Source organism: Phyllobates terribilis, unplaced genomic scaffold, assembly GCF_046119375.1.
Source record: "Phyllobates terribilis strain yellow unplaced genomic scaffold, ASM4611937v1 Scaffold_8__6_contigs__length_399053987, whole genome shotgun sequence".
In the NCBI taxonomy this organism is placed as follows: Eukaryota; Metazoa; Chordata; class Amphibia; order Anura; family Dendrobatidae; genus Phyllobates; species Phyllobates terribilis.
The window spans coordinates 205,514,138-205,538,090 of record NW_027362768.1 but is presented as its reverse complement, the minus strand read 5'-3'; the positions used below and the strand labels follow the sequence as shown (position 1 = coordinate 205,538,090).

The window sequence follows — 23,953 nt, the reverse complement described above, 5'->3', positions numbered from 1 at the left end:
GGGTCTGTAGTGTCCTGTGTCTGGTCACACGTGGGGTCTGTGCTGGGGTCTGTAGCGTCTAGTCACACGTGGGGTCTGTGTTGGGGTCTGTAGCGTCTGGTCACACTTGGAGTCTGGGCTGGGGTCTGTAGCGTCCTGTGTCTGGTCACACGTGGGGTCTGTGCTGGGGTCTGTAGCGTCCTGTGTCTGGTCACACGTGTGGTCTGTGCTGGGGTCTGTAGCGTCCTGTGTCTGGTCACACGTGGGGTCTGTGCTTTTGTCTGTAGTGTCCTGTGTCTGGTCACACGTGGGGTCTGTGGTGTCCTGTGTCTGGTCACACGTGGGGTCTGTAGCGTCCTGTGTCTGGTCACACGTGGGGTCTGTGGTGTCCTGTGTCTGGTCACACGTGGAGTCTGTAGCGTCTGGTCACACGTGGGGTCTGTGCTGGGGTCTGTAGTGTCCTGTGTCTGGTCACACGTGGGGTCTGTGCTGGGGTCTGTAGTGTCCTGTGTCTGGTCACACGTGGGGTCTGTAGCGTCTGGTCACACGTGGGGTCTGTGCTGGGGTCTGTAGCGTCCTGTGTCTGGTCACACGTGGGGTCTGTAGCGTCTGGTCACACGTGGGGTCTGTGCTGGGGTCTGTAGTGTCCTGTGTCTGGTCACACGTGGGGTCTGTGCTGGGGTCTGTAGTGTCCTGCGTCTGGTCACACGTGGGGTCTGTGCTGGGGTCTGTAGCGTCCTGTGTCTGGTCACACGTGGGGTCTGTGCTGGGGTCTGTAGCATCCTGTGTCTGGTCACACGTGGGGTCTGTGCTGGGGTCTGTAGTGTCTGGTCACACGTGGGGTCTGTGCTGGGGTCTGTAGTGTCCTGTGTCTGGTCACACGTGGGGTCTGTGCTGGGGTCTGTAGTGTCTGGTCACACGTGGGGTCTGTGCTGGGGTCTGTAGCGTCCTGTGTCTGGTCACACGTGTGGTCTATGCTGGGGTCTGTAGCGTCCTGTGTCTGGTCACACGTGGGGTCTGTGCTGGGGTCTGTAGCGTCCTGTGTCTGGTCACACGTGGGGTCTGTGTTGGGGTCTGTAGCATCCTGTGTCTGGTCACACGTGGGGTCTGTGCTGGGGTCTGTAGTGTCTGGTCACACGTGGGGTCTGTGCTGGGGTCTGTAGTGTCTGGTCACACGTGGGGTCTGTGCTGGGGTCTGTAGTGTCCTGTGTCTGGACACACGTGGGGTCTGTGCTGGGGTCTGTAGCGTCCTGTGTCTGGTCACACGTGGGGTCTGTGCTGGGGTCTGTAGCGTCCTGTGTCTGGTCACACGTGGCGTCTGTGCTGGGGTCTGTAGCGTCTGGTCACACGTGGGGTCTGTGCTGGGGTCTGTAGTGTCCTGTGTCTGGTCACACGTGGGGTCTGTGCTGGGGTCTGTAGTGTCCTGTGTCTGGTCACACGTGGGGTCTGTGCTGGGGTCTGTAGCGTCTAGTCACACGTGGGGTCTGTGTTGGGGTCTGTAGCGTCTGGTCACACTTGGAGTCTGGGCTGGGGTCTGTAGCGTCCTGTGTCTGGTCACACGTGGGGTCTGTGCTGGGGTCTGTAGCGTCCTGTGTCTGGTCACACGTGTGGTCTGTGCTGGGGTCTGTAGCGTCCTGTGTCTGGTCACACGTGGGGTCTGTGCTTTTGTCTGTAGTGTCCTGTGTCTGGTCACACGTGGGGTCTGTGGTGTCCTGTGTCTGGTCACACGTGGGGTCTGTAGCGTCCTGTGTCTGGTCACACGTGGGGTCTGTGGTGTCCTGTGTCTGGTCACACGTGGAGTCTGTAGCGTCTGGTCACACGTGGGGTCTGTGCTGGGGTCTGTAGTGTCCTGTGTCTGGTCACACGTGGGGTCTGTGCTGGGGTCTGTAGTGTCCTGTGTCTGGTCACACGTGGGGTCTGTAGCGTCTGGTCACACGTGGGGTCTGTGCTGGGGTCTGTAGCGTCCTGTGTCTGGTCACACGTGGGGTCTGTAGCGTCTGGTCACACGTGGGGTCTGTGCTGGGGTCTGTAGTGTCCTGTGTCTGGTCACACGTCTGGTCTGTGCTGGGGTCTGTAGTGTCCTGTGTCTGGTCACACGTGGGGTGTGTAGTGTCTGGTCACACGTGGGGTCTGTAGTGTCTGGTCACACGTGGGGTCTTTAGTGTCTGGTCACACGTGGGGTCTGTGCTGGGGTCTGTAGCGTCCTGTGTCTGGTCACACGGGTCTGTGCTGGGGTCTGTAGCGTCCTGTGTCTGGTCACACGTGGGGTCTGTGCTGGGGTCTGTAGTGTCCTGTGTCTGGTCACACGTGGGGTCTGTGCTGGGGTCTGTAATGCCCTGTGTCTGGTCACACGTGGGGTCTGTGCTGGGGTCTGTAGCGTCTGGTCACACGTGGGGTCTGTAGTGTCCTGTGTCTGGTCACACGTGGGGTCTGTGCTGGGGTCTGTAGCGTCCTGTGTCTGGTCACACGTGGGGTCTGTGCTGGGGTCTGTAGTGTCCTGTGTCTGGTCACACGTGGGGTCTGTGCTGGGGTGTGTAGCGTCCTGTGTCTGGTCACACGTGGGTTCTGTGGTGTCCTTTGTCTGGTCACACGTGGGGTCTGTGCTGGGGTCTGTAGCGTCCTGTGTCTGGTCACACGTGGGGTCTGTGCTGGGGTCTGTAGCGTCCTGTGTCTGGTCACACGTGGGGTCTGTAGTGTCTGGTCACACGTGGGGTCTGTGCTGGGGTCTGTAGTGTCCTGTGTCTGGTCACACGTGAAATCTGGGCTGGGGTCTGTAGCGTCCTGTGTCTGGTCACACGTGGGGTCTGTGCTGGGGTCTGTAGCGTCTAGTCACACGTGGGGTCTGTGCTGGGGTCTGTAGCGTCTGGTCACACGTGGGGTCTGTGCTGGGGTCTGTTGTGTCCTGTGTCTGGTCACACGTGGGGTCTGTGGTGTCCTGTGTCTGGTCACACGTGGGGTCTGTGGTGTCCTGTGTCTGGTCACACGTGGGGTCTGTAGCGTCTGGTCACACGTGTGGTCTGTGCTGGGGTCTGTAGCGTCCTGTGTCTGGTCACATGTGGGGTCTGTGCTTTTGTCTGTAGTGTCCTGTGTCTGGTCACACGTGGGGTCTGTGGTGTCCTGTGTCTGGTCACACGTGGGGTCTGTAGCGTCCTGTGTCTGGTCACACGTGGGGTCTGTAGTGTCTGGTCACACGTGGGGTCTGTGCTGGGGTCTGTAGTGTCCTGTGTCTGGTCACACGTGGGGTCTGTGCTGGGGTCTGTAGTGTCCTGCGTCTGGTCACACGTGGGGTCTGTGCTGGGGTCTGTAGCGTCCTGTGTCTGGTCACACGTGGGGTCTGTAGCGTCTGGTCACACGTGGGGTCTGTGCTGGGGTCTGTAGCGTCCTGTGTCTGGTCACACGTGGGGTCTGTGCTGGGGTCTGTAGTGTCCTGTGTCTGGTCACACGTGGGGTCTGTGCTGGGGTCTGTAGCGTCTGGTCACACGTGGGGTCTGTAGTGTCCTGTGTCTGGTCACACGTGGGGTCTGCGCTGGGGTCTGTAGCGTCCTGTGTCTGGTCACACGGGTCTGTGCTGGGGTCTGTAGCGTCCTGTGTCTGGTCACACGTGGGGTCTGTGCTGGAGTCTGTAGTGTCCTGTGTCTGGTCACACGTGGGGTCTGTGCTGGGGTCTGTAATGCCCTGTGTCTGGTCACACGTGGGGTCTGTGCTGGGGTCTGTAGCGTCTGGTCACACGTGGGGTCTGTAGTGTCCTGTGTCTGGTCACACGTGGGGTCTGTGCTGGGGTCTGTAGTGTCCTGTGTCTGGTCACACGTGGGGTCTGTAGTGTCTGGTCACACGTGGGGTCTGTGCTGGGGCCTGTAGTGTCCTGTGTTTGGTCACACGTGGGGTCTGTGCTGGGGTCTGTAGCGTCCTGTGTCTGGTCACACGTCGGGTCTGTGGCGTCCTGTGTCTGGTCACACGTGGGGTCTGTGCTGGGGTCTGTAGCGTCCTGTGTCTGGTCACACGTGGGGTCTGTGCTGGGGTCTGTAGCGTCCTGTGTCTGGTCACACGTGGGGTCTGTGCTGGGGTCTGTAGCGTCCTGTGTCTGGTCACACGTGGGTTCTGTGGTGTCCTGTGTCTGGTCACACGTGGGGTCTGTAGCGTCCTGTGTCTGGTCACACGTGGGGTCTGTGCTGGGGTCTGTAGCGTCCTGTGTCTGGTCACACGTGGGGTCTGTAGTGTCTGGTCACACGTGGGGTCTGTGCTGGGGTCTGTAGTGTCCTGTGTCTGGTCACACGTGGGGTCTGTAGTGTCTGGTCACACGTGGGGTCTGCTGGGGTTTGTAGTGTCCTGTGTCTGGTCACACGTGGGGTCTGTGCTGGGGTCTGTAGTGTCCTGTGTCTGGTCACACGTGGGGTCTGTGCTGGGGTCTGTAGCGTCCTGTGTCTGGTCACACGTGGGGTCTGTGCTGGGGTCTGTAGCGTCTGGTCACACGTGGGGTCTGTGCTGGGGTCTGTAGTGTCCTGTGTCTGGTCACACGTGGGGTCTGTGCTGGGGTCTGTAGTGTCCTGTGTCTGGTCACACGTGGAGTCTGGGCTGGGGTCTGTAGCGTCCTGTGTCTGGTCACACGTGGGGTCTGTGCTGGGGTCTGTAGCGTCTAGTCACACGTGGTGTCTGTGCTGGGGTCTGTAGCGTCTGGTCACACTTGGAGTCTGGGCTGGGGTCTGTAGCGTCCTGTGTCTGGTCACACGTGGGGTCTGTGCTGGGGTCTGTAGCGTCCTGTGTCTGGTCACACGTGGGGTCTGTGCTGGGGTCTGTTGTGTCCTGTGTCTGGTCACACGTGGGGTCTGTGGTGTCCTGTGTCTGGTCACACGTGGGGTCTGTGGTGTCCTGTGTCTGGTCACACGTGGGGTCTGTAGCGTCTGGTCACACGTGTGGTCTGTGCTGGGGTCTGTAGCGTCCTGTGTCTGGTCACATGTGGGGTCTGTGCTTTTGTCTGTAGTGTCCTGTGTCTGGTCACACGTGGGGTCTGTGGTGTCCTGTGTCTGGTCACACGTGGGGTCTGTAGTGTCCTGTGTCTGGTCACACGTGGGGTCTGTGCTGGGGTCTGTAGTGTCCTGTGTCTGGTCACACGTGGGGTCTGTGCTGGGGTCTGTAGTGTCCTGCGTCTGGTCACACGTGGGGTCTGTGCTGGGGTCTGTAGCGTCCTGTGTCTGGTCACACGTGGGGTCTGTGCTGGGGTCTGTAGCATCCTGTGTCTGGTCACACGTGGGGTCTGTGCTGGGGTCTGTAGTGTCTGGTCACACGTGGGGTCTGTGCTGGGGTCTGTAGTGTCCTGTGTCTGGTCACACGTGGGGTCTGTGCTGGGGTCTGTAGTGTCTGGTCACACGTGGGGTCTGTGCTGGGGTCTGTAGCGTCCTGTGTCTGGTCACACGTGGGGTCTGTGCTGGGGTCTGTAGCGTCCTGTGTCTGGTCACACGTGTGGTCTATGCTGGGGTCTGTAGCGTCCTGTGTCTGGTCACACGTGGGGTCTGTGCTGGGGTCTGTAGCGTCCTGTGTCTGGTCACACGTGGGGTCTGTGTTGGGGTCTGTAGCATCCTGTGTCTGGTCACACGTGGGGTCTGTGCTGGGGTCTGTAGTGTCTGGTCACACGTGGGGTCTGTGCTGGGGTCTGTAGCGTCTGGTCACACGTGGGGTCTGTGCTGGGGTCTGTAGTGTCCTGTGTCTGGTCACACGTGGGGTCTGTGCTGGGGTCTGTAGTGTCCTGTGTCTGGTCACACGTGGGGTCTGTGCTGGGGTCTGTAGCGTCTAGTCACACGTGGGGTCTGTGCTGGGGTCTGTAGCGTCTGGTCACACTTGGAGTCTGGGCTGGGGTCTGTAGCGTCCTGTGTCTGGTCACACGTGGGGTCTGTGCTGGGGTCTGTAGCGTCCTGTGTCTGGTCACACGTGTGGTCTGTGCTGGGGTCTGTAGCGTCCTGTGTCTGGTCACACGTGGGGTCTGTGCTTTTGTCTGTAGTGTCCTGTGTCTGGTCACACGTGGGGTCTGTGGTGTCCTGTGTCTGGTCACACGTGGGGTCTGTAGCGTCCTGTGTCTGGTCACACGTGGGGTCTGTGGTGTCCTGTGTCTGGTCACACGTGGAGTCTGTAGCGTCTGGTCACACGTGGGGTCTGTGCTGGGGTCTGTAGTGTCCTGTGTCTGGTCACACGTGGGGTCTGTGCTGGGGTCTGTAGTGTCCTGTGTCTGGTCACACGTGGGGTCTGTGCTGGGGTCTGTAGTGTCCTGTGTCTGGTCACACGTGGGGTCTGTAGCGTCTGGTCACACGTGGGGTCTGTGCTGGGGTCTGTAGCGTCCTGTGTCTGGTCACACGTGGGGTCTGTAGCGTCTGGTCACACGTGGGGTCTGTGCTGGGGTCTGTAGTGTCCTGTGTCTGGTCACACGTCTGGTCTGTGCTGGGGTCTGTAGTGTCCTGTGTCTGGTCACACGTGGGGTCTGTAGTGTCTGGTCACACGTGGGGTCTGTAGTGTCTGGTCACACGTGGGGTCTGTAGTGTCTGGTCACACGTGGGGTCTGTGCTGGGGTCTGTAGCGTCCTGTGTCTGGTCACACGGGTCTGTGCTGGGGTCTGTAGCGTCCTGTGTCTGGTCACACGTGGGGTCTGTGCTGGGGTCTGTAGTGTCCTGTGTCTGGTCACACGTGGGGTCTGTGCTGGGGTCTGTAATGCCCTGTGTCTGGTCACACGTGGGGTCTGTGCTGGGGTCTGTAGCGTCTGGTCACACGTGGGGTCTGTAGTGTCCTGTGTCTGGTCACACGTGGGGTCTGTGCTGGGGTCTGTAGTGTCCTGTGTCTGGTCACACGTGGGGTCTTTGCTGGGGTGTGTAGCGTCCTGTGTCTGGTCACACGTGGGTTCTGTGGTGTCCTTTGTCTGGTCACACGTGGGGTCTGTGCTGGGGTCTGTAGCGTCCTGTGTCTGGTCACACGTGGGGTCTGTGCTGGGGTCTGTAGCGTCCTGTGTCTGGTCACACGTGGGGTCTGTAGTGTCTGGTCACACGTGGGGTCTGTGCTGGGGTCTGTAGTGTCCTGTGTCTGGTCACACGTGAAATCTGGGCTGGGGTCTGTAGCGTCCTGTGTCTGGTCACACGTGGGGTCTGTGCTGGGGTCTGTAGCGTCTAGTCACACGTGGGGTCTGTGCTGGGGTTTGTAGCGTCTGGTCACACGTGGGGTCTGTGCTGGGGTCTGTTGTGTCCTGTGTCTGGTCACACGTGGGGTCTGTGGTGTCCTGTGTCTGGTCACACGTGGGGTCTGTGGTGTCCTGTGTCTGGTCACACGTGGGGTCTGTAGCGTCTGGTCACACGTGTGGTCTGTGCTGGGGTCTGTAGCGTCCTGTGTCTGGTCACATGTGGGGTCTGTGCTTTTGTCTGTAGTGTCCTGTGTCTGGTCACACGTGGGGTCTGTGGTGTCCTGTGTCTGGTCACACGTGGGGTCTGTAGCGTCCTGTGTCTGGTCACACGTGGGGTCTGTAGTGTCTGTTCACACGTGGGGTCTGTGCTGGGGTCTGTAGTGTCCTGTGTCTGGTCACACGTGGGGTCTGTGCTGGGGTCTGTAGTGTCCTGCGTCTGGTCACACGTGGGGTCTGTGCTGGGGTCTGTAGCGTCCTGCGTCTGGTCACACGTGGGGTCTGTAGCGTCTGGTCACACGTGGGGTCTGTGCTGGGGTCTGTAGCGTCCTGTGTCTGGTCACACGTGGGGTCTGTGCTGGGGTCTGTAGTGTCCTGTGTCTGGTCACACGTGGGGTCTGTGCTGGGGTCTGTAGCGTCTGGTCACACGTGGGGTCTGTAGTGTCCTGTGTCTGGTCACACGTGGGGTCTGCGCTGGGGTCTGTAGCGTCCTGTGTCTGGTCACACGGGTCTGTGCTGTGGTCTGTAGCGTCCTGTGTCTGGTCACACGTGGGGTCTGTGCTGGAGTCTGTAGTGTCCTGTGTCTGGTCACACGTGGGGTCTGTGCTGGGGTCTGTAATGCCCTGTGTCTGGTCACACGTGGGGTCTGTGCTGGGGTCTGTAGCGTCTGGTCACACGTGGGGTCTGTAGTGTCCTGTGTCTGGTCACACGTGGGGTCTGTGCTGGGGTCTGTAGTGTCCTGTGTCTGGTCACACGTGGGGTCTGTAGTGTCTGGTCACACGTGGGGTCTGTGCTGGGGCCTGTAGTGTCCTGTGTTTGGTCACACGTGGGGTCTGTGCTGGGGTCTGTAGCGTCCTGTGTCTGGTCACACGTGGGGTCTGTGGCGTCCTGTGTCTGGTCACACGTGGGGTCTGTGCTGGGGTCTGTAGCGTCCTGTGTCTGGTCACACGTGGGGTCTGTCCTGGGGTCTGTAGCGTCCTGTGTCTGGTCACACGTGGGGTCTGTGCTGGGGTCTGTAGCGTCCTGTGTCTGGTCACACGTGGGTTCTGTGGTGTCCTGTGTCTGGTCACACGTGGGGTCTGTAGCGTCCTGCGTCTGGTCACACGTGGGGTCTGTGCTGGGGTCTGTAGCGTCCTGTGTCTGGTCACACGTGGGGTCTGTAGTGTCTGGTCACACGTGGGGTCTGTGCTGGGGTCTGTAGTGTCCTGTGTCTGGTCACACGTGGGGTCTGTAGTGTCTGGTCACACGTGGGGTCTGCTGGGGTTTGTAGTGTCCTGTGTCTGGTCACACGTGGGGTCTGTGCTGGGGTCTGTAGTGTCCTGTGTCTGGTCACACGTGGGGTCTGTGCTGGGGTCTGTAGCGTCCTGTGTCTGGTCACACGTGGGGTCTGTGCTGGGGTCTGTAGTGTCCTGTGTCTGGTCACACGTGGGGTCTGTGCTGGGGTCTGTAGCATCCTGTGTCTGGTCACACGTGGGGTCTGTTGTGTCCTGTGTTTGGTCACACGTGGGGTCTGTAGCGTCCTGTGTCTGGTCACACGTGGGGTCTGTGGCGTTCTGTGTTTGGTCACATGTGGGGTCTGTGCTGGGGTCTGTAGTGTCCTGTGTCTGGTCACACGTGGGGTCTGTGCTGGGGTCTGTAGCGTCCTGTGTCTGGTCACACGTGGGGTCTGTGGCGTTCTGTGTTTGGTCACATGTGGGGTCTGTGCTGGGGTCTGTAGTGTCCTGTGTCTGGTCACACGTGGGGTCTGTGCTGGGGTCTATAGTGTCCGGCGTCTGGTCACACGTGGGATCTGTAGCGTCTGGTTACACGTGGGGTCTGTGCTGGGGTCTGTAGCGTCCTGTGTCTGGTCACACGTGGGGTCTGTGCTGGGGTCTGTAGCGTCCTTTGTCTGGTCACACGTGGGGTCTGTGCTGGGGTCTGTAGTGTCCTGTGTCTGGTCACACGTGGGGTCTGTAGTGTCTGGTCACACGTGGGGTCTGTGCTGGGGCCTGTAGTGTCCTGTGTTTGGTCACACGTGGGGTCTGTGCTGGGGTCTGTAGCGTCCTGTGTCTGGTCACACGTGGGGTCTGTGCTGGGGTCTGTAGCGTCCTGTGTCTGGTCACACGTGGGGTCTGTGCTTGGGTCGAGGTGCGGACCCTTTTCCTGGCAGGGACAGCGGAGCATGAATTGATGGGGTGATGGTTGTCCTGTGGACTTTCTCCTCTTTTGCGCTGCGTCCATGTCCGGTGACACTTCCACGTCCACTTCTTGTCTTCTCACCTCTTGCTGTGTCGCTGTTGTCTTCTGTTATCTGCAGCTTCCTCAGTCAGACCATCCATCTCCTGGAGGAAGACGAGAGCTTGTACTGCATCTCTGCCTGGAACGATCAGGTATGTTTCCGCCAGCGGTCTGTGCGTAGACGCTGCTTCTAGTGGTGCCATACTCGTAGTGACTGCAGCGTCCTCCGTTTCTCAGGGGTATGAACACACAGCAGAGGACCCGTCCCTCCTTTATAGGGTGGAGACCATGCCAGGTCTGGGCTGGGTGCTCAGAAAAACTATTTACAAGGATGAACTGGAACCAAAATGGCCGACTCCAGAGAAGGTGCGTGGCAGAGGATGATGACGTAGCCTTCCATAGTGGGTGGGATGTGCCCATTGTCACCCGTGTGTTTTCTCTCCCCCTGGGCTGGCAAGTTGTGGGACTGGGATATGTGGATGCGGATGCCGGAGCAGAGGAAGGGCCGGGAATGTCTGATTCCTGATGTGTCCAGATCCTATCACTTCGGTATTGTAGGTCTGAACATGAATGGATATTTCCATGTGAGTATCTGCACACGAGATGGAGCCGTCATTCGGTCACTAGATGTCTTCCTCCAGTTTACTTGTTACTTTATTTGGCTCAGTGGTTAGCACTGCACGGTGGATCAGTGGTTAGCATTGTACGGTGGCTCAGTAGTTAGCATTGCATGGTGGCTCAGTGTTTAGCACTGTACGGTGGCTCAGTGTTTAGCACTGTACGGTGGCTCAGTGGTTAGCACTGTACGGTGGCTCAGTGGTTAGCACTGTACGGTGGTGCAGTGGTTAGCACTGCAGCCTTGCAGCGCTGGGGTCCTGGGTTCAAATCCCACCAAGGACAACATCTGCAAGGAGTTTCTATGTTCTCCCCGTGTTTACGTGGGTTTCCTCCGGGTTCTCCGGTTTCCTCCCACACTCCAAAGACAAACTGATAGAGAATGTAGATTGTGAGGCCCAATGGGGACAGTGATGATAATGTCTGTAAAGCGCTGCAGAATTAATGTCGCTATATAAGGGAGGAAAATAAATAAAAACTACCCTCGAGCTGTTTCTAGTTCTGCCCCTTTGTTTTCACCCCTCGCTGTGATAATGCTCTGCCCCTGGCTTCTCCTTATAGGCTCAGGCTGAGGTCCTGTAATGACCTCTTACCCCATGTTTTCTGCAGTTTCGGACCCTCAGCCTGGAGTCCCCTCATTTTCTCAGTGGTGTGTGCTCTGGGGCTTTAGACTGTGGTTCCCATCATCTCTGGATATTGGGTGTTGCTCCGTCAGTTGCTCCTGTGATAACTCCGGCTATTTCTTCTTATAGGAAGCTTATTTCAAGAAACACAAGTTCAACACGGTCCCGAGCGTGCAGCTCTCTAACGTGGAAAGGTGGGATGTAGTGTGCTGTAAAATGTTTCATGGAAGTGTGCCCACCGTTCTGTGACTTAAAGGGAACCTGACATCTGAGGCGAGTGCCGATCCCCGGGCAGCATGTATCCGAGCAGATCCCCGGGCAGCATGTATCCGAGCGGATCCCCGGGCAGCATGGATCCGAGCAGATCCCCGGGCAGCATGTATCCAAGCAGATCCCCGGGCAGCATGTATCCAAGCAGATCCCCGGGCAGCATGTATCCAAGCAGATCCCCGGGCGGCATGTATCCGAGCAGATCCCCGGGCGGCATGTATCCGAGCAGATCCCCGGGCGGCATGTATCCGAGCAGATCCCCGGGCGGCATGTATCCGAGCAGATCCCCGGGCGGCATGTATCCGAGCAGATCCCCGGGCGGCATGTATCCGAGCAGATCCCCGGGCGGCATGTATCCGAGCAGATCCCCGGGCAGCATGTATCCGAGCAGATCCCCGGGCGGCATGTATCCGAGCAGATCCCTGGGCGGCATGTATCCGAGCAGATCCCTGGGCGGCATGTATCCGAGCAGATCCCTGGGCGGCATGTATCCGAGCAGATCCCTGGGCGGCATGTATCCGAGCAGATCCCCGGGCAGCATGTATCCGAGCAGATCCCCGGGCAGCATGTATCCGAGCAGATCCCCGGGCAGCATGCATCCGAGCAGATCCCCGGGCAGCATGTATCCAAGCGTGCTCTACTCTGAAACACTGCAGGAGACTAGTCATACGGGCGGATCCCCGGCGGCTTCTGCTCACCTAGAGTGACAGGTCTCTGCCTATACTTGCACGCAGAGAGAGACCGGTCACTCCGCGGTAGCGGGCAGGGCGAGGCCGCGGCTATGAAACTTTTTTTTTTTACAACAACATAGCGCTTCAGAGTTAAATATATATGTCTGAAATCATACTGACAGTGCATGAGGCTGCCGCATATGTATCAGCTGTCAGGTTCGCTTCAGCCGGCCATTCACATTAGATAACTGTCAGTCAGATGATAGTGTAACTAGCCGCTCACTCTCCCGACTCCCCCATACTCGGCCCGGCCAAGTGCTCATGTTTGCTTTTGAGAGTGCCACTGCCAGACGACTCTGTCCTCTCGAGACATCCCTCTGTGCAAGTGACAAACCGATCAGCTGTTAAAATTCAACAGGTCGGATCCTTCTCTCCCCCAAAATCGTCTGTTGGGGAGACTTGTGAAGCCCCAGTACATTAGACTGTTGGCTGCTCTTGGTGGGTTCAGCGGATTTTAATGTCTATGGGTTCCTTTTACTTCTGTTGGCCGTGGCTGCTACGTGTGATATGGTTTTTGCTGGACCTTTTCATGGGTACTTGGAGGGGGGGGGCTTAAATTGTTCATAATCTTTCATGAATTTTATGCAGTGATTTATTCGGGGTGTCCTCCATGAAATCTACTCCCCTGCGACTGAATTACTACAGTTCTCCTCTTCTGAGCACCCTCTGGGGCGTATGTTGGGCTTGTATATAATGAGTTGTGCTTGTTGTGTAACGATTTGTCCTGTCCGTAGCCTTAGGAAGGACGCCTACGAGATAGAGGTGCATCGAATGCTCAGGTACGTTACCTCCGTACTGTTACTTTGACTTTGGACACTTGGTCATCCTGTGCTCATAGTGGCTGTGCTTCTAGTGAGGCGGAGGTGCTGGATCACTCCAAGAACCCTTGTGAGGACTCCTTCATCCCAGATACAGAGGGGAGGACCTACATCATGTACATTCGCATGGAGCAGGAAGCTGATTTTACTACCTGGTCTCAGCTGGCGAAGGTGCTTGCCCCTGTACCACTGTTACTGCTGTGCAAACTGAGTGCCCCTTTTTGTTTCTCCTAAACAGGGATCCAGATACAGTAGTGTTCAAAATATCAGTGTGTTCAAAAACACGAGTTAAGCACAAAATCTTCCTCCTAGTTGTTATTTCCAGCATTGGGGACGTCGCTCGCTGTTTTCTAATTCACAACATGAAGAGAAATGTAGATAATTTTTAACTACTTTACAGAAAATAACAAAAAATGACCATTGTTCTGTTCTAATAAACAGCAGTGTCTGCATTTGTCTTTACAATCTCACAATATGTCTCTTTTTTTGAGGATTTATCATTCCTGTGAATCACTGACCTAATATTTAGTTGTTACCCACAGTTTTTTAGAACTGCTTCACATCTATGTTGCATAGAGTCAACCAACTTCTGGCCTCTGTCAGCTGTTATTCCAGCCCAGGATGCTTTGACCACATCCTGCAGTTTTTTGGCATTTGTTGGCTTTGCCTCAGAAATGGCATTTTTGATGTCACCCCCACAAGTTTTCTATCGGATTAAGGTCCGGGGATTAAGCTGGCCGCTCCATAACCTCAATTTTGTTGGACTGGAACCAAGATTTTGCTAGTTTATTGGTGTGTTTAGGGTGATTGTCATATTGAAACACCCATTTCAAGGGCATATCCTCTTCAGCGTAAGACAACATGACCTCTTCAAGCATTTTAATATATGCAAATTGGTCCATGATCCCTGATATGCGGTAAATGGGTCTTGCACCATAGTAAGAGAAACATGCCCCTATCATGATGCTTCCACCATGCTTCACGGTCTTCAGGGTGTACTGTGGCTGAATGCAGAGTTTGGGGGTCGTCGTCTGAACGGTCTGCGGCCCTTGGAACCAAAAAAGAACAATTTTACTTTAATCAGTCCACAAAATGTTTCTCCATTTCTCTTTTGGCCAGTTGATGTGTTCTTTAACAAATTGTATCCGCTTCAGTACATTTGTTTTTTTTTTGCGGGGACTTCTTGGTAAGAGATTAGCTTCACACAGGCGTCTTCTAACTGTCACAGTCCTCACAGGTAACTGGAGACCGTGATCATCCTGGAGCTGATCATCGGCTGAGCCTTTGCCATTCTGGCTATTCTTCCATCCATTCGGATGGTAGTCTCCCATTTTCTTCTACGTCCCTCTGGTTTTGCTTTCCATTATAAAGCATTGGAGATCATTTCAGCTGAACAGCCGATCATTGTCTGCACTTCTTTATAAGTTTTACCCTCTCCAATCAAAGTCCGCTGCTCTTCTGAACAATGTCTGGAACGCCCCATATTTCTCAGGCTTTCAAGGAGAAATGCAGGTACAACATGTGCGGCTTCACCCTTATATAAGGGCAAATGATTCACACCTGTTTCCTTACAGAATGATTGATCTCCACACTGCGATTATATTGAACACCCCCTGTACAATTAATTACTCACATACACAGTCAGAAACCTGCAGATGATGAATGCGGAGTCTGGGGGTTTCATACGATCTACTGCAGCGGCTGGTGAATTGTCTGACATGTGGTGGTAGAATTTATACCAAAAACCGTGATTAATCTGCTTAGTCATACTGGACTGCTGGTATTTTGAACATTACTGTAGTTGGTTCCTCTGGCGCCCGCACTACCACGTTGCATGTATGGGCTACATTGTGATCGCACTGCTGTCCTTTCCTGAATGCCCTCCCTGGGCTGTTACTCACATTCTGTATAAAGCTGATTTGTGCACTGGAATAAAATGGTTCCTTTCTTTTCTGCTCTTAGTGCCTGCACATTTGGGACCTTGATGTTAGAGGAAATCATAAGGGACTTTGGCGGCTCTTCCGAAAGAAGAATCATTTCATTGTAATTGGGTTTCCTTCCTCACCTTACTCGTGAGTATCTGGATTTCCTCATGTGTCCACCCCGATGCCCTATAATTTGACGTCAAGGTAGCAGAATGTGTCTAGTTCGTGGTCCAGGGACTCCAGAGTTTTGTTTTGCTTCTGTTACATTAGTGGACAGAATCACACTCCGATCTATAGTATCTGCAGAATATGACCCGAAGGCTGTAATATCCAGCACGGTCTCAGCCTTCAGTCCTGTTTTGTCTTCTCTACCGCTTTCCTCTGATTAGTGGATACCATGTTTGCAGCCAGGTCAGGAACAATAAGACAAGCCAGCTGTGTCCTGGGTTCGGGCTGACACCCTTCGGCCAGATCCATGAGCATACACAGTAAAATGAATGACGTAGTTTTATCCTGAGCAGCGAGGCACCTATCTGAGTATAGCGGTGCTGTGTTATGATGATTATTGTGCTGGGTGATACATTGGGCAGTGACCATGGCTATGTGTCTGTTATATACTGAGTGATATCTGCCTGCGGTTCCAGGTATGATTCACCTGGGGTGGGAAGAGGAGACACATGACATTAGAAAGTTCTGCTTTTTCCCATTAATAACTGGTTTGTTCTATGTTGCAGAAGTAAGAAGCCTCCTTCTGTGACCCCCATTTACTTGGAGCCTCCACCCAAAGAAGATGCTGCTGTTGCTGGAGTTGACCAGTCCTGACACTCCGTCCTGTTGCAATTATTTGGTGTCAGTCTTGAGGAAAGTCCCATAGCGTTTGCACGTGTCACCAGATCGATTGCTTCTGGTTGTAGCATTTTGTTCTTGGACTATTTTGTTATATTTTGTTTATCCACTGGAAGCCGTGGTATCTAGAAGACCACGACCGCTCTGCTCTCATCCAGAGGACGTGTTTAACCTCCTCAGTTTACAGACTTATTACGGTCTTATGGATAAAGTGGGAAATTATTTATTGACAAACATCCTGACCGATTCTGTCCTGGATTTTTCTGTTGTGAGGATGGTGTGTCCTCTCCTGACGTAGACTCACTATTGGGGATGACTTCCGCCAGTGCCTTATTCCTATTACTTTGAGCAGTGGTCAGTCTGAAGGTTCCTGACTGCTGGATCCACGTCTGTCCCTTACACTGATGCTCGGTTATACCGGTGTTGTGTGCATGGTGCGTGTCCTGAGATGTAGTAAGACTGAGGTATGTCAGAAGGGTTTGTGAGGAAGTACCTGTTCAGACCGAGTATCCTCCATGTGATTACGTAGGGGCTGGCCCATCTCTGAGGGGCATTCTCAGTCTTTGTCATGGAGGGTTCATTAGTGTGGCTAGGTACATGATTGTGGCTTTACTGTCATCACTGATGTCAGCCACTGTAATGCGCAGATGACCTGGACGCATAGCTGATTTTCACTGGTACTGTAAATCAGATTGGCTTTGAGTTTCTCTCTCCTTGTTATGGATTCCTGTATTCCAGTTTACATGGTGCGTGTTGGTACCCAGACTTATATACAGTAATTTTGAGCACATCGTAGCGAATTATCTGGCTCTTATCCACACGTGGCTGATTCATTGCAGTAATGATCTCTATTGGGTTTGTGTAAATGGGACATGAATGGTGGTATTTGCAGGAAATCTGCCACTAGTGACCAGAGCGTAATGTAATCGATGACGGCGCAGACATGAGGGTAACGTGCCGGAACACCCCAACATAATCAGTGGGATAGGATTGAGTCTAGATTCGGAGGGGCAGGGATGTGATTCCAGATCCAAATTGCAGAAACTTCTGTGCTCTCTGTACAGACTGCGGTAGTTTTTTTTTTTTAATTCAAATTCTAAAGCCTCAGATGTGGGATTAACAGAGCTGCCCTCTCATCTGCAGCCGTTGTGCGTGACGTAATAAATTTACACTAATGATACTTATTGATCTGTGTTTCGCTTCTCCAAGGTATGGAGGTGAGGGTAGATAAGCATCTCTTGGTTGTTGCATGAGGGTTCATACACTATTAGGCTATGTGCCCACGATGTAGAAATGAAGCAGAAATTTCCTGAGCATTTTTGCATCTCCTTGGCAGAAAAAACACATGCGGATTGTACATGCGTTTTTCCTGCCAGGTAGAAGTGTTTTTCAAGCGCTTTTCCAAGCGATTTTAGCATCACTTGGAAAGTGCTTGACAACTTGGTCACACTATATAAATCCATGCAACCAGCGTGTATTTATAGTGTGTGACAACTTATGCTGCTTTAAATGCAGCATCAATAGTAAAAAAAAAAGAAACAAAACATACTTACCTGTCCGGTGGCCCCAGGTCTCCTCTCCGATGGCGTCCTCTGTCATCAGCGTCCCGCGGTGTTCTGAAAGGACACTGGAGAGGTAAGTATAATGTTTGTGTTTTTTTTTTTTATTTTTTTTTACTAATTGTACCCGGGTCTGGAGGAGAGTCTCCTCTCCTCCAGACCCGGGTACCATACGTGCATTGAACCTTATAACATTGTCATGCATATATGCAAGTCAATGTTGGCGATTTTTCCGCGATTACGCACAAGAAATGGTTTTGCTGTGGATTTTTCATTGGGAAACATGGCAGACATCTTAACATGCTTTTTCGCTGCGGAAATAGCACCGCGGAACTGCATTAAATTCGCATTGTGTGCACACAGCCTTGGTCCACGACCACTGGGTACTACTTAAGCCTTCTCCTACTGACCAGGTTCCAGTCCTTCTTCCTTTGCTAGGGACTTACTGCAGACTATAGATTATACATTTAGCAGATGCAGGATGTTATTTCCTTGTGCTTTTTCTTATTAGGAATAATTCATGAACTAGAAGAAGTAATCAGGCCTGCATGCAGCTCGCTCGAGTATGGAGTAATAAAGGAACTTTTTTCAATTAAAGGTGGAATGAGCATCCGAGGCCAAAGCGCACTTTAATGAGCGTCCCTTGCTACACTTTTTACACTGCGCTTCTGAAAAAATGTGTGAAGTTGATATCTGAGACTTATAGTAATCAGGCCTGTTAACGTGTTCATCATGCAGCTTTCTGTAGGAGGCTGTATTACTCTTTAAGCCCATCACAACCGAAAGACTATTCCCCCTAAAGTAAAATAGAAAAATCATTGTTCCCTATAACGTTGGGAGTGTAGGTGATTAGACTGGTGATGAAGTCACGACATCTGCTCAACTCCAACCGGTTGAATTATACTTTACTTGGTGCCATTGTCAGAAGGAAAAAATAAATGGAAATTTTCCAAGAAGGTGGAGATGAGGCCAAAAAGCCCAGCAAAAAACAGCTTTGGATACTGAGCACAATACTAACAAGGATGAATCTGCTCATTATGTAGCCATATGATTTATGGATGGGCTGCATGACTAGCGGGATACTGACCACTATACCAACGAGGATATGTCTGGCGGGATACTGACCACTATACCAACGAGGATATGACTGGCGGGATACTGACCACTGTACCAACGAGGATATGTCTGGCGGGATACTGACCACTATACCAACGAGGATATGACTGGCGGGATGCTGACCACTGTACCTGCGAGGATATGACTGGCGGGATACTGACCACTATACCAACGAGGATATGTCTGGCGGGATACTGACCACTATACCAACGAGGATATGACTGGTGGGATACTAACCACTGTACCAGCGAGGATATGACTGGCGGGATACTGACCACTGTACCAGCGAGGATATGACTGGTGGATACTGACCACTGTACTAACAAGGATAAAGGATATGAGTGATAAAATACCGCTATACTAACGTGGCTATGAGTGGCCTAACACTGACCACTATAATAATGAGGCTATAAGTGGCGGGATACTGACCACCATACCAGTGAGGATATGACGTGTTATACTGACCACTATATTAACAAGGCTATGAGTGATGAGATACTGACCACTATACTAACGAGGCTATTAGTGGCCTAACACTGACCACTATACTAACGAGAAACAAAAAAAACTGGATGGCACTTCCAAAACAAGAAATAGGTGTGAACTGGTGCTTACGAGGAGCAGCTACCTTCATATACAACTAACAAAGCAGCACACTAACGTTAAATATGCGAACATGAAATTTGAATAGCGTTACTGCTGTAGATTTCTCATTGTTTCTTCTTTGTTAGTTGTATATGGAGGTAACTGCGCCTAGTAAGCACCTGTTCACACCTATTTCTTGTTGTGGAGTGCTGGCCAGTTTTTTCTGTTTCTATATATAAGCTGTGACTGAGCGCTCCGTCTCTAGGCCACAGGCGGTTTTAATTGCAGCTGGATCTTATTATCCCACACACAAGGTGACATGTCTCTTAGAGAGGAATTCACATTGATAGGGTCCTGGTATTTTGAGAAATGCCTTAACGTGCCTACCAGGTACACATGAATTGGCCAATTTATGCGCTAAGATTTCTCATTTATCTCTATGTTCTACTATAGTAATGCTATATATATTTCATGTTTGCATACTTGGCGTTACACTATAATAACGAGGCTATAAGTGGCGGGATACTGACCAATATACTAGCGAGGATATGTCGGGCGGGATATTGACCAATATACTAGCGAGGATATGGCGGGCGGGATACTGACCACTATACTAGCGAGGATATGTCGGGCGGGATACTGACCAATATACTAATGAGGATATGTCGGGCGGGATACTGACCAATATACTAGCGAGGATATGTCGGGCGGGATACTGACCAATATACTAGCGAGGATATGTCGGGCGGGATACTGACCAATATACTAGCGAGGATATGTCGGGCGGGATACTGACCACTATATTAGCGAGGATAGGTCGGGCGGGATACTGACCACTATACTAGCGAGGATATGTCGGGCGGGATACTGACCACTATACTAGCGAGGATATGTCGGGCGGGATACTGACCACTATACTAGTGAGGATATGAGTGGTGAGATATTGACCACTATATTAATGAGGATAAGAGTGGTGGGATACTGACCACTATACATAGTGTGTGGAATAGGGTCTTTGTCAGAGAATTTATGTAAATGGTTAGACGAACCACTTCAGCCCCTCATCTTAATTTCACCAAGCTATATAAAAGATAGCAAACACATTCTCAATGTAATGAAAAATATAAAGTGGTGTAGTGGGTACTCATGGATGACCTGCGATGTCATTGCGCTGTATAACGCAATACTACATGACTTGGCAGTGATCGCAGTGTGAAAACTACACAAATATACTGATTCAGCATAAATTCCATTAAATTATTAAAGTTATGAAATGTATGCTATCACATAGTATTCTCCCAGAAAGGAGAAATAATTACCTGTAATGTCAAGATTGCTCGAGGGGTGACAAATTTTCACAGTCCTTGTCGAATATACACTGCTCAAAAAAATAAAGGGACCACTGAAATCCCCCCTCCTAGATCTGAATGAATGAAATATTCTCATTGAATACTTTGTTCTGTAGAAAGCTGAATGTGCTGACAACAAAATCACACAAAAATCATCAAATCAATGGAAATCACATTTATTAACCAATGGAGGCCTGGATGTGGAGTCACCCCCAAAATTAAAGTGGAAAAACACTAAAATGAGGCTGAGCATTGTGTGTGGCCTCCACGTACCTGTATGACCTCCCTACAACACCTGGGCATGCTCCTGATGAGGCTGAGTATTGTGTGTGGCCTCCACGTGCCTGTATGACCTCCCTACAACGCCTGGGCATGCTCCTGATGAGGCTGAGTATTGTGTGTGGCCTCCATGTGCCTGTATGACCTCCCTACAACGCCTGGGCATGCTCCTGATGAGGCTGAGTATTGTGTGTGGCCCCCACATGCCTGTATGACCTCCCTACAACGCCTGGGCATGCTCTTGATGAGGCTGAGTATTGTGTGTGACCTCCACGTGCCTGTATGACCTCCCTACAACACCTGGGCATGCTCCTGATGAGGCTGAGTATTGTGTGTGGCCTCCACGTGCCTGTATGACCTCCCTACAACGCCTGGGCATGCTCCTGATGAGGCTGAGTATTGTGTGTGGCCTCCATGTGCCTGTATGACCTCCCTACAACGCCTGGGCATGCTCCTGATGAGGCTGAGTATTGTGTGTGGCCCCCACATGCCTGTATGACCTCCCTACAACGCCTGGGCATGCTCCTGATGAGGCTGAGTATTGTGTGTGGCCTCCACGTGCCTGTATGACCTCCCTACAACGCCTGGGCATGCTCCTGATGAGGCTGAGTATTGTGTGTGGCCTCCATGTGCCTGTATGACCTCCCTACAACGCCTGGGCATGCTCCTGATGAGGTTGCGGATGGTCTCCTGTGGGATCTCCTCCCAGACCTGGACTAAAGCATCCGCCAACTCCTAGACAGTCTCTGGTGCAACGTGACGTTGATGGATGGAGCGAGACATGATGTCCCAGATGTGCTCAATCGGATTCAGGTCTGGGGAACGGGCGGCCAGTCCATAGCTTCAATGCCTTCATCTTGCAGGAACTGCTGACACATTCCAGCCACATGAGGTCTGGCATTGTCCTGCATTAGGAGGAGCCCAGGGCCAACGGCACCAGCATCTGGTCTCACAAGGGGTCTGAGGATCTCATCTCGGTACCTAATGGCAGTAAGGCCACCTCGGGCGAGCACATGAAGGGCTGTGCGGCCCTCCAACGAAATGCCGCCCCACACCATTCCTGACCCACTGCCAGACCGGTCATTCTGAAGGATGTTGCAGGTAGCAGATCGCTCTCCACGGCGTCTCCAGACTCTGTCACGTCTGTCACATGTGCTCAGTGTGAACCTGCTTTCATCTGTGAAGAGCACAGGGCACCAGTGGCCACTTTGCCAATCCTGGTGTTCTGTGGCAAATGCCAAGCGTCCTGCACGGTGTTGGGCTGTGACCACAACCCCCATCTGTGGACGTCGGACCCTCATCCCACCCTCATGGAGTCGGTTTCTAACCATTTGTGCAGACACATGCACATTTGTGGCCTTCTGGAGGTCATTTTGCAGGGCTCTGGCAGTGCTCCTCCTGTTCCTCCATGCACAAAGGCGGAGGTAGCGGTCCTGCTGCTGGGTTGTTGCCCTCCTACTGCCTCCTCCACGTCTCCTGGTGTACTGGCCTGTCTCCTGGTAGCGCCTCCAGCCTCTGGACACTACGCTGACAGACACAGCAAACCTTCTTGCCACAGCTCACATTGATGTGCCATCCTGGATGAGCTACATTATCTGAGCAACTTCCGTGGGTTGTAGAGTCCGTCTCATGATGCCACGAGTGTGAAAGCACAACCAACATTCAAAAGTGACCAAAACATCAGCCAGAAAGCATTGGTACTGAGATGTGGTCTGTGGTCCCCACCTGCAGAACCACTCCTTTATTGAGGGGGTCATGATAATTGCCAATAATTTCCATCTATTCTCTATTCCATTTGCACAGCAGCAGGTGACATTGATTGTCAATCAGTGTCGCTTCCTAAGTGGACAGTTTGATTTCACAGAAGTTTCATTTATTTGGAGTTATATTCTGTTGTTTAAGTCTTCCCTTTATTTTTTGGAGCAGTGTATTTATTGGTGGGAAGAAAAGTATATATACAAAGTGTCTAACCCTTTTTTGTCTTCCATTGTTTGGTATTGACGCTTCATTGATGATGTCCTCATAATCTGGTGTGGTGGAGAGGTGTGCATACCTAAAATTTATTGCTTACGTTAATGACAACAATGATAGCATCAGATTCACACATGATCATGATTGGATAAAAATCTCCTTTTTAGACATATTATTTAATTATTACCAGGTAGTTAATGTAAAAAAAATTGCCAATTTTATATACGGATAATGCTATCAAAAACATCCTATCAAACGGATGTATGTTTGTATCAAAACGGGGAACCACTATTGGTAACCATATTTCACCTAGTGATCATACAAATAAAGGCACAATATATAGAAACAAAACCTGGTTGTCCACTAGTGGTTCATATAAATGTGGACTATGCCCATATACTGGTGCTTCTCACAAACTTAAATTAACTTTTTGATGATTTACTATTTATATTGAAGAACTGAAATAGAATAACTATATTATATAGAGTCATTACACACAGAGGGATTTATTATATAGAGTCATTACACACAGAGGGATCTATTATATAGAGTCATTACACACAGAGGGATCTAATATATAGTCATTACACACAGAGGGATCTATTATATAGAGTCATTACACGCAGAGGGATCTATTATATAGAGTCATTACACGCAGAGGGATCTATTATATAGAGTCATTACACGCAGAGGGATCTATTATATAGAGTCATTACACACAGAGATCTATTATATAGAGTCATTACACACAGAGGGATCTATTATATAGAGTCATTACACACAGAGGAATCTATTATATAGAGTCATTACACACAGGAATCTATTATATATAGTCATTACACACAGAGGGATCTATTATATGGTCATTGCACGCAGAGGGATCTATTATATAGAGTCATTGCACGCAGAGGGATCTATTATATAGTCATTACATGCAGAGGGATCTATTATATAGAGTCATTACACGCAGAGGGATCTATTATATAGAGTCATTGCACGCAGAGGGATCTATTATATAGTCATTGCACGCAGAGGGATCTATTATATAGTCATTACACGCAGAGGGATCTATTATATAGAGTCATTACACGCAGAGTGATCTATTAAATAGTCATTACACACAGAGGGATCTATTATATAGAATCATTACACGCGGAGGGATCTATTATATAGAGTCATTACACGCAGAGTGATCTATTAAATAGTCATTACAAGCAGAGGGATCTATTATGTAGAGTCATTACACAGCGATCTATTATATAGTCATTACACGCAGAGGGATCTATTTTATAGAGTCATTACACGCAGAGGGATCTATTATATAGTCATTACACGCAGAGGGATCTATTATATAGAGTCATTACACACAGCGATCTATTATATAGAGTCATTACACAGAGGGATCTATTATATAGAGTCATTACACACAGAGGGATCTATTATATAGAATCATTACACACAGAGGGATCTATTATATAGAGTCATTACACACAGAGCGATCTATTATATAGTGTCATTACACACAGAGCGATCTATTATATAGTCATTACACACAGAGGGATCTATTATATAGAGTCATTACACGCAGAGTGATCTATTAAATAGTCATTACACGCAGAGCGATCTATTATATAGAGTCATTACACGCAGAGCGATCTATTATATAGTCATTACACACAGCGATCTATTATATAGAGTCAT

At 51.6% G+C, this 23,953-nt stretch overlaps 1 protein-coding gene across 2 annotated transcripts in view; it reads left to right on the top strand.

Annotated features, from left to right (window-relative positions):
• POMGNT1 (protein O-linked mannose N-acetylglucosaminyltransferase 1 (beta 1,2-)) overlaps positions 1 to 17,562 on the top strand; it is a 95,428-nt gene extending 77,866 nt beyond the window's left edge. The window contains exons 15-22 of one of the 2 annotated variants that reach the window (XM_073644049.1): positions 9,645 to 9,717; positions 9,803 to 9,931; positions 10,024 to 10,149; positions 10,933 to 10,997; positions 12,539 to 12,583; positions 12,658 to 12,793; positions 14,585 to 14,694; positions 15,282 to 17,562. In XM_073644049.1, coding sequence (XP_073500150.1) covers positions 9,645 to 9,717; positions 9,803 to 9,931; positions 10,024 to 10,149; positions 10,933 to 10,997; positions 12,539 to 12,583; positions 12,658 to 12,793; positions 14,585 to 14,694; positions 15,282 to 15,369 — 772 coding nt within the window. In that variant the 3' untranslated portion in view covers positions 15,370 to 17,562. The remainder of the gene's footprint in view (positions 1 to 9,644; positions 9,718 to 9,802; positions 9,932 to 10,023; positions 10,150 to 10,932; positions 10,998 to 12,538; positions 12,584 to 12,657; positions 12,794 to 14,584; positions 14,695 to 15,281) is intronic. The other variant, XM_073644050.1, reaches the window with a different exon arrangement.
• Positions 17,563 to 23,953: the final 6,391 nt, after the last annotated feature.